The 13,161-nt window shown below is 42.8% G+C and overlaps 1 protein-coding gene and 1 pseudogene across 22 annotated transcripts in view; both read left to right on the forward strand.

The window, feature by feature from the left end:
- The window catches only part of Ppfibp1 (PPFIB scaffold protein 1), a 140,053-nt gene extending 127,241 nt beyond the window's left edge, over window positions 1-12,812 (forward strand). For all 21 annotated transcript variants that reach the window (XM_034511374.2, XM_076940886.1, XM_076940891.1 and 18 more), the window contains 9 exons: window positions 1,409-1,559; window positions 2,264-2,375; window positions 2,538-2,626; window positions 5,821-5,943; window positions 6,462-6,587; window positions 7,645-7,833; window positions 10,381-10,557; window positions 10,909-10,974; window positions 11,104-12,812. In XM_034511374.2, coding sequence (XP_034367265.1) covers window positions 1,409-1,559; window positions 2,264-2,375; window positions 2,538-2,626; window positions 5,821-5,943; window positions 6,462-6,587; window positions 7,645-7,833; window positions 10,381-10,557; window positions 10,909-10,974; window positions 11,104-11,190 — 1,120 coding nt within the window. In that variant the 3' untranslated portion in view covers window positions 11,191-12,812. The remainder of the gene's footprint in view (window positions 1-1,408; window positions 1,560-2,263; window positions 2,376-2,537; window positions 2,627-5,820; window positions 5,944-6,461; window positions 6,588-7,644; window positions 7,834-10,380; window positions 10,558-10,908; window positions 10,975-11,103) is intronic.
- On the forward strand, window positions 7,840-10,478 carry LOC143443597 (large ribosomal subunit protein eL24 pseudogene; annotated as a pseudogene). Its single transcript, XR_013112732.1, has 2 exons — window positions 7,840-8,936; window positions 10,381-10,478. The product of XR_013112732.1 is annotated as a large ribosomal subunit protein eL24 pseudogene (transcript).
- Window positions 12,813-13,161: the final 349 nt, after the last annotated feature.

Genomic DNA, 13,161 nt, shown 5'->3' on the forward strand with positions numbered 1-13,161 from the left:
TCAGTGGTTGATGACAGCTGTATGGGTGACAGCTGTGTGAGTATGTGAGGTGTCAGGATGGTTCTTGGGCTTAATGTTTATGTAGGTATAGTCTTATAAAGGTGGGGCAGCCTAGTGGTCAGGAGGTGGTTCTAAGGGCTGGGCTTGTGGCTTAATTAATATCAGAGACCGTATCTGGCATGCATACACGGGGTCCAGGTCCCGACTCAAGCACTGAGAAATGTGTGGGGTGGGGTGGTAAAAATTAACATTCTGGAGTCAAACTTCTTGGTCTCCAGCCTCATGTCTACCAGCCAGGTGACCTTGAGCTGTGACTTCATGCTCTGATTCACTTTCCTCTCACCACAGTGGGACCTAGCACCTATCCCTAGAGGTGACTGTGAGCATTGAGTTGATACCTATTAAATATCTGTCTAATAACAACTGATCAATAAACATTAGCAATTTGATAGAGCCTCTGAAAGTACGAAAAGACATTGTATCAGAATTCTTGAGCTTATCAAGAGCGTACATTGTTCCACTAAATGAAGAAAAGCCTTGTCACACTAGTTGGGGGAAAGGCTGTGTGTTTCACTCACTAGGACTCCTAGAACCTCCCTTGTGCTTTATTAAAACCTAGAATGAGTTTGGAGGTAACAAGACTGACCTCCTGAGTATAAAAGGGCGGGGTTGGCAAACATACAGAGCAAGGTGTGGATGCAGGGCTTTTTAAAGAATAACCAGCCGGAACACAGACTCCCACACAGGCGGAGCCCTGAACACGGGCTTCATCAAGAAGTTCCCTTTGGCCTTCAGATAACAGATGTTCTCACTTGCCGTATGTCTTCTTAAGTATAATAAAGAACTCCCTTGTGATATTAAAAAAAAGTTTTCATCATACACATACAATATAAAATATTTTTTTAAAAATGTAGCCATTTCATTTTGAAATTTTTTTCAAGCAACAAAGCTGTTTAAGTAAAAGAAACTAGAAAGTTCACTCGGAGTATTCTTCTTGTACTTAACAGGAGCATCTTCTCAGTGATCGATTCTCTGCTAGAGAGAAACCATAATTCTGCTGAAATGAATTCATAGTGTACTTGAGTTTCTTTCAGCTAAGCAGTATTGTCAGTTTGGGAGTCTGCTCTTTCAACAGTTTTTTTGAATGTGGAAACCATAACTTACATAGCTTATCTTTGTGTCTTTCTTTAGAGTGTGTTCTCAGTAGCTCCTGTTGGTCCTTTTGCAATTTCTCTTGAATTCAAAACAGGGATTTTAGAAAGTAACTTTCCAATCTCAAATTGAAAGTTAGGTTTTTCTTGGTTAAATGTTTGTTGCCGGGGAATTCTCACATTGATTGTGTGTGCAGTTGCTCAGTACCGACTACTCGCTGCAGGACTGGCTTAGGGCTGTTTCTCATTTCCCACAGTGACCTGGATATGCCATTTGCCAAATGGACCAAGGAGCAGGTGTGCAGCTGGCTGGCAGAGCAAGGGTTGGGGTCCTACCTGAGTTCTTGTAAGCACTGGATTGTGTCTGGCCAGACGCTTCTGCAGGCTTCTCAGCAAGATCTGGAGAAGGTAAGGGTTCCCGTTCTGCCTGTACATAAGAGGAAGGGAAGAGGGCGTGCATGTGTAGCTGGAAATGTAGCTCAGGGGTAGTGGGCTTGTCTAACATGTGAGACCCAAGGTTCAGTCCCTAGCAACACCTACCCCCCACCAGAGTATCGATGTAGGATCCTTTATTATCCTGACACAGAGCAGTATGAGTGGCGCTCGTAATGAAAAGCATTAGTTTATGTAATTCTGTAGGTGTTATATAATGAATAGACTTCATAAAATGAATACAGCTCATACGTCTCAGTCATTTTGTAAACTTACATTGACTTATCTTTTCCATGTAATATATGCAATTCAACTTTACCTCACAAAAGATTACTTTATATATTTTATGTTATAGTTATCAAACATTGTACACAAAATAGAAGTCAAATCCCCATTATGTATTCAACAGTTTCTTTATTACAAATAAAATGTACCCCTAGGCAGTGTCTGACATTCCACTCAGCCCATTGTGGTAGACTTGGGCCTTTTCTTCAGCAATGCTGTATTGGCCTGAGGCTCATACTATAATTCAATAGAGAATGGGTTATTAGCCTGAGGTAGTGTTCTAACTTAATACAGGCTGGTCTTGAAGGGAAGCCTCATTGTGGGGGACTCTGCATTCTTTGTTGGTGGATCCAGCCCCGATGGATAGAATTCTAAGGTTCTGCTTATTGTTTCAGGAGCTTGGCATCAAGCATTCACTGCATCGAAAGAAGCTCCAGCTGGCCCTGCAGGCCCTGGGATCTGAAGAAGAAACCAACTATGGAAAGCTCGACTTCAACTGGGTCACTAGTAAGAGGCCCTTCTGCTTGAAGCAGAATAAGCACTGTCACCTTTTCTCCGTGAGCACAGGAACGGGCATGTCCTAGCTTGAGCACAGGAATGGGCACTTCCTAGCTTGAGCACAGGAACGGCATGTCCTAGCTCGGCAATGACTCTGCTTCTCTCCTTTAGGGTGGCTGGATGACATTGGCCTCCCTCAGTACAAGACCCAGTTTGATGAAGGGCGGGTGGACGGCCGGATGCTGCACTACATGACTGTGGTTAGTAGCTCTCTGTTGGGTATTTCCTATGAAGTGATGTGATGTTGTAGAGTTTGGCGGTTGGCACAGCTTTGAGATAATTAGAAACGTAACTTTAGCCAGGCAAAACTATATTTAGTCTAAGCTATCTAGAGACTGAGATAGTCAACAAGGTGAGTTCTGAAGTGTACATTGTGGGTGTTTGCATTTTATGGTATGTGAATTCTGTCATATAACTGCCACAAGATAGAAGGGGTTGAAACCCGGGTCATTTCTGCATCACATGTTCCAGAGTTATGCAGCTCACTTTGCCCTGGTATCCACAAGGACCGGCCTCCTCCCTTGCCTTCCTTCCCATGACTGTTCCCTGAAATCCTCTTCACATCAGTCCTGAGGGCAAGGGCTACAGGGATAAAGGAGGCAGGAGGCTGGATTTGTGCTGCTCCCTTCTCTGTCAGAAGTCACAGGCTTCCAGCCAGTGAATAGGAAGACCATTCCTTATGCACAGCAGCAGGGCATATGGATGCCAGGAGAACCTTGTTCTAGATTCCATAGTATGATTGATGTTTTACATAAGATACTTTTATTTAAAGAGTATATTGTAAGGTAGGGAGCCCCATAGGTATTTTCTTTGTTAAGTAAACGGAAAGTTTAACCTGCTAATCCCATAAAAATTTTTCATTGTGAAAGGAATTTGGAGCTGAGTTCATGGGATTTGCATTCTTTTATCATTGAGCCAAAGTACTTGCAAGCTTGGCGGGGACATCATGTCACCTTGCATGAATGACCATGATGAGCTTGGCATATTTTATAGCCGCTGTCTTTTTTAAGAACCACATTCATGGATTCTCAGTAACCCTTTAATACCATTACATCTCTATTCTTAAGGTCAGGAAACATTTGCTGAGAACTTGGGGAATGTAACCAGGTTCCCATGGTTACTAAGTAGCAGAAAGTCAGAGAATTTGAACCTAGGCTGCTTCCAGGTTCTTCATTTCATAACTCACTATTCTACCTGGGACAAATACAGTGACATTTGACCTCCTCTGTTCACATCTGTGGGGTGGTGGCTCAGATGTCCTGAGGGAATGTGAGCAACCTCAACTCAAAAATCACAGGAAGCACACGTAAGACCTTTATGCCTGAAAGACATTGAGTGACCCTAAGTGACCTGTGAGTCCTAAGCGGAAAGTCCCTGTTAGGATGTGGTTCCCTGGATTGGCTCCAGGAACAGAAAAGGGATCTTAGTAGGAAATTGGCAAAAGCCAGGAAGTAAAAAACCAGTTTGGAAGCCAATGAGATGGCCGAACAGATAGTGCTTGCTGGGCTAGCCTGACAGCATGAGTTCTATTCCTGTGACCCACAAAAAGGTGAAAGGTGAAAGGTGAGGACTGAGTCTACAGGGTCGTCCTCTGACCTGTGTGTGGGGGGGGCAGGGGTGGGGGGAGTGAGAATGGTGTACATGTGAGTTTGGTGTGTGTGTATGCATGAGAGAGAGCTTTGTATGTGATGTGTGTGAACTTGGTGAATGTGGGAAAGGTGAAAGAGAGGAGAGAGAGAGTGCGTGCTTGGTGTGTGTCTGCTTTCTTCCACACATGCCATACACATGAACTAATGAAAATAATAAGCCTTAACATTGGCAAAAGCTGAATAAAGTCTGGACTAATTTTATTTGTGTTAGTTTCTTATTTTTGATATGTACCATAGTTTCTTAAGATGTGAATATTAGGAGAAACTGTGAAATGCACACAGAACTCTACACTGTCTAGAAATCCGTATTTAAGTCTAAATTTATTTTAAAATAAATCATGTGTTTATTTATTTGCTATTGTATTTTGAATAGGATATTACTGTGTAGCTCTGTCTGGCCTGGAACTCTCTATATAGACCAGGCTGGCCTTGAACTCACAGAGATTTGCTTGCCTCTGCTTCCCCAAGTGCTAGAATTAAAGGGATACATCAGAATGCCCATTCTTAAAAGGGTTTCAAATGAAAGTAATCCTTGTAAAAGATCTTTCAAATATATTTTCAGAAATAATTAACATTTTATTTATATTGGAAACATTATATATTTAGATGTTTCTTAATCTGATAGACTTTAATTAAATGAAAGTAGCCTATACTGAAGTGTTTGGAATGAGTATCTCAGTTTTAGATTAAAGCACGTTAATTGTTTTTATTGTAAGACACTAATTTTAGTAAATCATCCCACAAAAAATTAGGAAATAATTTTGCTCAGTAGTCTGCAGAATAAACTATTTTTTACTCTTAAAATATTTTTATAGTATGTTAATTTCTTTTATTTTTTTCCCCAAGAAATGTCTTATCAGTAACAGTTTGCTGTGTGCCTACATGGACAGTCCTCTGCTTATTTTCTGGGTGTGTTTATAAGATTTATCTTGGCACTGCCCTGAACTCACTTACTACTGAGATAATTTGTTTAAGTGTGTTGGGCATGGTTGGAATTGCTCCCCATGGCCTCAGACTGTCCAAAGTGTTTCCTTGAAGAAATTTATTGGTGATATGTTGAAACTTAAAAGTCTTCATTTCTTCTCTTTTATTATTACCCAAACCCTTATACTGAGGGACATAGTTTCTTTTCAACATTGGTCACCAAGTCTGCTAGGTGAAGCAGTAACTCTGATCAGCAAACCTTGCAGGCCAGGAAGGCTGATCACGTTTGTGTGCTGAGAGAAAGGGAGAGTAGTTTGGCTGCTGACCTTTAGGTGGTCCAGTGTCTGCTTTGTGTGCAGATCAGGTTCTGGGGACTAAGAAGGAAACAGGAACTCCCCAAGGCTCAGCACCACAGCCCAGTCTCACCTTTGAGGCTGAGGCAGGAGGATCTTGAGTTGGGACTAGCCTGGTTTCAAAGAGACAATGTCTCCTCCTGCCCCTGAATAAAAGGCAGACTATCTCTTTTAGTAACCAGTGATTGCTTTTCAGAGCCCTGGGGTGATACTGTCCTGTCAGAACCCCTGAAAGAGTGATAAAGTTGTGGCAGTGTAAAGAGTTATAAAGATTTCGGGGAACAATATGAATCTGAGGTTCTAGAGAGGGGTTTGTGGAGAACAGGAAAGGAGTTCTGTTACTACATGAAAACTGAAATCACAAGCAAAGTGATTTCCACTTTGATGGCAGAGCTCTGGGACTCTCCAGGGAGCCCCCTGACCCCTGCTGTGGGACAGCACAGTGAGCTCCTCGTTTCTCCTCTGCAGGATGACCTACTGTCCCTGAAGGTTGTGAGTGTGCTGCACCATCTCAGTATCAAAAGGGCCATTCAAGTCCTGAGGATCAATAACTTTGAGCCAAACTGTCTTCGGAGGCGGCCGTCCGACGAGGTAGCATCTCAGATAAGAAGTCTGCACATGTGAACTTGGCAATCTGTGTGTGGAAAACTTAGAGCCTTTTTTTCTTGGAACCTGCAGAAAGAGCTGGTTTCCTCAGAGCTTAGATCCAGACTCACTGACTTCTGGGATTTCCTACATCCCTCCATTTTATACCCATAAAGGTTCCACTGTGTCATTGAAGCCAAAAGTTGTTTTCTGCTTACCCTTGCTTCCTCCTGTCATGGACTATACTTTTTCCTGCCACCTCAATCCATGGAGTAAAATGTCACTGTAAATATTTCCTTTACCTTTTCTTACTGCTGCATAAGAAAGCTTGAATCTGTGGTATAAATTCTTTCAAAGAGCAGTCAAATTAGCAAACGCTTGTTTGGCCTTTTCTTTGACTACTTCATGGGGCACCAGATAGTATGCTCCATGGGCCAGACCTGTTAGACTGCGTGTGTGCAGGTTCAGGATCAACGGTACTGTCATCAGCATCTAAAACGTAGAATATGTGTTTGTTCCCACAGAACAGCATCACCCCATCTGAGGTTCAGCAGTGGACCAATCATCGTGTGATGGAGTGGCTACGTTCTGTGGACTTGGCAGAATATGCCCCTAATCTCAGAGGCAGTGGTGTCCATGGAGGGCTCATGGTAAAGCTCTTTCAGTTTGAAATTAACTATTTGCTTGTTTGGTTTCCTTTAGTCTAAAGGGTGAGCAGTCTTAGTCTGAAATCTACATTGCTTTAAGACCTGTGAACATCTGTTTCCACATCACAAGTAGAAAATTCTACACCCGGCCATGGTAGAGTGGCTCTGTGTCCTAGAGGAGGTGCATCAAGTCACCATGAGGCTACTTTGTGCCTATGAACATAAGTGAGTCTGCGCTGGAACCTGGATTCTACCCCCAAAATGGATCATCACTTCATGCTGATGTTCCAAAATCTGAACACTGGTTCCAAGCATTGCAGCAAAGGACACTCACTGTACTTCAGTTTGTCTTCAGTAATTCTGAGGTGACCCCAGCCCTCCCAGGATTCCTCTGGAGTTCACTTGCAGAGCATTTGTAGTATCTTCCTCTAAATTAGGCTTAAGCCCATTTCTTTTTATTGCCCCTCACCACTGAATAACATCTAGCCATCTCTCATGTGATCCTGGTTTTAAACTCCTGCATATGTGCAGACTGTATTTCTGCACACTGGTGTTCCATGAGCAGTTGCTTTCAGAGGTAGCATTCCAAATGGAGTTGTGCTGCTGCTGCCCCCTGAAGCCGGTGTTACAGACCACCTCTCTCGGTCGGGCACAGTGATGTGTCAACTAGAAATCAAAGACCAGGGTGGAAAGACCGCTCAAAGCACGGCTGCTCCTGAGGACCTGGGTTTAGTGCTCAGCACCTACATGGTGGCAGTAACAACCTTTAACTCCTGTTCCAGGGCACCTGAGACCTTCTGCCATCCATGGGCACTACTGTACACATGCTTACATGTAACATACATTTAGGCAAGCACTTTTACACATTAAAAAAATAGATCTTAGAAAGAAAGAAAGAAAGAAAGAAAGAAAGAAAGAAAGAAAGAAAGAAAGTAAGTTAGTTCATGCCCTGGGCTGTTGAGAGCTGTTGAGGATTACCCACATGAGCGATGTTTGCAGTGTGAAGTACCTCCATTTCAACTGTGTGTGAGCTATGATTCAACCCCAATTTTTCTTACAGGTTCTTGAGCCTCGTTTTAATGTAGAAACTATGGCTCAGTTACTTAACATTCCACCAAATAAAACCTTGCTGCGCAGACATTTGGCTACCCATTTCAACCTTCTGATTGGTGCTGAGGCCCAGCACCAGAAGCGAGATGCCATGGAGTTACCAGATTATGTACTGCTAACAGCTACTGCCAAAGTGAAGGTTGGTTCAGGATTTTGGCGTTTAACAACCATTGTACGGTGTTTACAAAGGCCCCATTATTCCATTTTCTAAGATGCAAACCTTTTTAAAATGAGTTTAAAATATCTGTATGTACACATACCTATAAATTTCAAGACCAATTAAGAGACTGCATGTTTGAAAGTTTCTGCTGAAGTCATTTACGTTTTTAGAGTTGAGGAACATGTGGTCAGCTTCTTTTGTCAGTGTATTGCCAATGCTGAGGACTCTGACATGGGTCCAGTCTGTCATTGCAATGGTTTTTCTTTTCTTGATGGTATTTAGGTATAAGAGGAGTCTTGGAGTGGAAATAACTGAGTGGAGAACACATGCCTGGCAGGTGTGTGGCCTGGGCTTGCTCCCAGTGCTGCTGACAAGCAAATGGATTGGCAGGAAAGCTTCTCCTTGCACACCCTCAGCTTGTGTGGTTTATAAGTCAAAAAGATTTTCTTAAGAAGAGAGTCAGATCTTCTCCAGCCGGTGGACAGCTATCATCATGCCTGTCTTGCTGTGCAGTTTCAGCAAGTGCAGGATCTACTCAGGACACTGTTGGTGCTACACCAGGATCCATAGGAAGATTTTCTGGTTTCTTAATATAAAATGTGTATCAGCCTTCCTTTCGGAAAGGAATGCTCTACAGATAAAGTAGACTGTCCTCTATAAAAGGAACCACAAAAAAGGACAATTAGAAAAAATGTAAATGAAAAGAATCCTCTATGCAGTCAAATTCCTGCAAGCCATCTTTGGTGCATCACCTGAGGATATAATGGCCAAGAGGAATGAGAAACCAGAAGTAGGACACTCAGAGAGAGCAGGCTTTCAGGGCTGCCAAGGAAGCAAAGAAGACAGCAGTGGCTGCTGCCAAAGCCCCACAGAGGCAGCACCTAGACAAAAGATTGTGAAGGTCGTTGCTCTTTGGGCCTGTTGAAAATGCTAACCTGATAAATTAGAATTTTAAATGAAGATTCATCTCTAACTCAAAATATGAAGAGAGTTAAAACCAGAAGTTGTGATATCTGCCTGTAATCCTAGCATGCAAGAGTCTGAGGCAGGAGATGGTCTGAGCTACACATAACACCCCTGGGGTGATTTTTTACTTACCAAGGTTTGAGGCTTGGGGCAAATTCAGATTCTTTTTCCTCCTCCTCTTCCTCCTCCTCCTCCTCCTCTTCCTCTTCCTTCTCCTCTTCTTCTTCTTCTTCTCCTCCTTCTCCTCCTCCTTTCTCCTACTTCCTTCTTCTTCCTCCTTCTTCCTCCTTCTTCCTCCTTCTTCCTCCTTCTTCCTCCTTCTTCCTCCTTCTTCCTCCTCCTTCCTCCTCCTCCTCCTCCTTCCTCCTCCTTCCTCCTCCTCCTCCTCCTTCCTCCTCCTCCTCCTCCTTCCTCCTCCTCCTCCTCCTTCCTCCTCCTCCTTCCTCCTCCTCCTCCTTCCTCCTCCTTCCTCCTCCTTCCTCCTCCTTCTTCCTCCTTCCTCTTCCTCCTCCTCCTCCTCCTCCTCCTCCTCCTCCTCCTCCTCCTTCTTCTTCTTCTTCCTCTTCCTCTTCCTCTTCCTCTTCTTCTTCTTCTTCCTCCTCCTCCTCCCTCCCCACCTCCTCCTCTTCTTCCTCCTCCTCCTCCTCCTCCTCCTCCTCCTCCTCCTCCTCCTCCTCATATTAACTTGTCTGGATGTATTATTTTCACATCCTTAGTGTGAAGACAATTTATGAGTTCTCCCAGAAATATATGCTGAGCTCTCTCTGTTTTCACCCTGTCTGCATTTGAATTCCTTCTCCTTGGGGACTGTGTACTGATTAAGATGACATTTGTCTCCTAAAGATCAGTGGACTCTTTCTCTCAAAGGGTGTTAATTCTTTTATCACTCACCAGTCCTATGAAGCACAAAAGACAAACAAAATAATCCCAGCTTCATCACCTGCCTTCCCTTCCCGTCTGTCTCTTCCCTTCTTCTCCACCCAATTTGGGATTGAACCTAAGGCTCGTAATCATATTTACCAAGTGTTCTAACACTGGTCTGTCTGTACACCCCAGTCTGCCCCTTCTTTTTAAATTTATTTTTTATTATTTTTTTTTTTATTTTGAGTCATGCTCTTATTAAGCTTCCCAGGAAGGCCTTAAGCTTGTGATTCTCATGCCTCAGCTACCAAGTAGCTGCAGTTGCAGGCAGGCCGTGCCACAAAGGCCCAGTGAGAACCACTGTCTTTTACTGATCTTAGACTGAATAATCTTGCAAAATTTGACTTATCCCTGAAAGGGATTCTATTGCATTAAGTCCTGTCTAATCCAAACAAAGGATTTTGAAATGTCCAGCCTCTGGCACAACAGTGAGATTAACCTTTTGAAAGTTACACCAAGACTATTTATAATATTTGGGTGTGCTGCTACTGTGTCTGGGTTGCTTCCGGCTCTCTCATGATAATTTGATCATTGAATTTGCATCCCCTGTGTGGTGAGGTGAATAATTAACTTATAGGTGTAATTAGTCTTTTGTCATAGGGATTTTATCTCTGGGTGTCTTTTTGTTTGCTTTTAAAGCCAAAGAAACTGACCTTCGGCAACTTTGGGAATCTGAGGAAGAAGAAACATGAAGATGGAGAGGAGTATGTTTGTCCAATGGAGCTAGGCCAGGTGTCGGGTAGCTCCCAGAAGGGGCTTAGACCTGGCTTGGATGTGCCCCTGTATGAAGAGGATGATTTAGATCGGTTAGACCAGGTAAGGTGCCCACGGCCATGCAGACACTGCTCAGAAGCTTTGCACGCTGTCACTGAGGAAGGATGCTGTCTTCCCAGGCCTGAAAATAAAAATAGCACAACTAACACTGAATAGCTGCAGGCTGCCACCCACTTCCCAGCATATCCGCAGCACCCGGCGTACTTTATTGTTGGTGCTGATTTGAGACCTTGACTTGAAAGTGTCGCAATAGGGAAACTGAGGCACGGAATCACTCTTGTCCCTGCTGCATTCATTGCTGTGTACATGCTGTCTGTTTAGACTGTCATTCAGTTGTCTGCACCTTTGAAATTGTACAAATGAGCTTGTCATATTGTGGTCTATTCTTGGCAGATGGAAGATTCAGAAGGGACGGTGAGACAGATTGGTGCGTTTTCTGAAGGCATCAACAATCTCACGGTGAGTGTGTACAGTGAGTTGCAAATGTTATTCTGAAAGCACCTAAAGCCACAAACAGCTACTTGCCTGTTGGAGGCATGCGGTGCTGAGCTCGGGACTCTGTGTAACTCCATGTCCCTTGTTTTTCAGCACATGTTAAAGGAAGATGACATGTTTAAGGATTTTGCTGCCCGCTCCCCCAGTGCCAGCATCACAGATGAAGACTCCAACGTTTGAGCAGAGCACCTGGGGACATGCCAGGAGCACAGATGTCATTTTCCAACTTTGTTTCTCGGACAGTGTATAGAGCAGGTGACAGGTTGTGCATTGTTTATTGTTCAGGCTTCTGCTCACTCAGAAGAACTGTGATACAGGAATGGTGCGAATTCTGAGGATGCTGAGTGAAAAAAGACACTAGTGAACGGAAGTGTGCTTGCTCTGCCTCTATTTAATGTAAAGTTTGTGACATATGCTATTGGAAGTGTTGCATTTACGGTTGGGTGTTTACCAGAGTGCTTCCCTCACATCCCCAGGAGGGAGGGTCTGGCCACATCAGTGTTCACTGCAGGCAGAGCTGAACGTGCTGCTCTCCAGGTCCAAGTGCCAGCATGCCAGTGCCACCATGCCAGCAGCACCTCCACTTGCCTCTCACTGTCTTATTTTTATATATTTTTCTAAATACATGTATATATACAGTATACAGAAAACAGAAACTTTATTTTGTGACACAAGGATCAAAAGATCGTGTTAAAACAAAGAAACCCCAGTGTTCTCAATGATCATATACCAGCTGATTCCTGAAGATACCAGAGTCCCATTTTTTCTCCACTGATGAATTTTAACAGTGTTGACCATTTGGGCAAAATTCTATATGATACACTTCTTTGTTTCCCACAAAATTAATTTTAGGTGTTACCTCATCAACTTGAAGCCTTTGGAAGTATTTATATCCTCATCAGAAAAGTTTTTGTTAGAATGACTTGGGAAAAACAAACAAACAAAAAAAAAACCAAACAAACAAACAGAACCTTTACATCTTAAGTTTTTTTTTTTTCTTTGCTAAACTCGTTGCTAAGTTGAACTAAGGATCGGCCTAGCCATGTCGACTGTACCTTACACTCAGACTGTCAGCTGATGGGGCTTTATATTATTTTAATCAGGATCCAAATATTTTAAAGCTGCAGAACATTTTCTAATGGTTATCCTGTCCAATAGCATGTTGCTCATGCTTTCTGACACAAAAGGCCCAAAGGCTTTTTGTAAAGAAAATAGAAGCTACAAGCAGCTGTTTTGTGGTGTGTGTGTATATGAGTGCTTTTAGCAGTGTTGGAGACAATCCACTTTCCATTCAGGGCTACTCAAAATGAGACCACCTGTGTGCCGGACAGGCGCTTACACACTAGGGGACAGGTGGACAGGTCAGTTTATGGTGATAGATCTGGTGGTAGCCATTTCCAAATGTCAGCAGTATTCCTTTCTTCTGCTCGGCAGGTTATAAGGCTGTTCATTGTGAACCTTTGTAACACTGCTGTCTATTTCTAATTAAATACCAGATGCTAACAGTCATTTCCTTTGAATGCTCCCCTTCATTATTTCATGACTATATTGGCTTCTTCCTGTATTGGGGTTTTAGTTTAACATGAATAAATATCACCATTTGAAAAAGCTCAATTTGTCATTAGAACCTGGTTGAAAATACCAGCAGACTGTTACAGATGCCAAATATTCTTTATTAAAGACAACGTAACAACTGATGATATGTGATAAAGTTAAAAACTTTTGATTATATATTTTATTTACAAAAGTATTATGCAAAGTTCACATTACCTTATGAGAGGAAATAAAGTCAGTTGATAATTGCCTTGTAGTTTTGTCATTAATGTTTCTTTGTTCAGAAAAACAAAGTCTTCGTTTCTGGTGGAAACAGTAACCAATCCTTGTATGTAAACTTGCATGTTTGAGTTTGTTTGAATCAGACAAATTGAGATCTCTGTTTGAGAAGTACATATAAAAGGAAATGCCAGCAACCCACCTGGGGAAGGAAGAATCAGAACAGATGCATAAAAAAAGAAAACAGAAGAGACACAAGCATGGAGACATTGGTTGGAGAATGTAGGAGTCTAACCCATAAATTCACATGCTGGTTTTATTTTGATTAGTTTTTGGAAACAGGAGCCATGTCCAGGAAGAGTGTACCAAGGATCAAAT

Source organism: Arvicanthis niloticus, chromosome 9, assembly GCF_011762505.2.
Source record: "Arvicanthis niloticus isolate mArvNil1 chromosome 9, mArvNil1.pat.X, whole genome shotgun sequence".
In the NCBI taxonomy this organism is placed as follows: Eukaryota; Metazoa; Chordata; class Mammalia; order Rodentia; family Muridae; genus Arvicanthis; species Arvicanthis niloticus.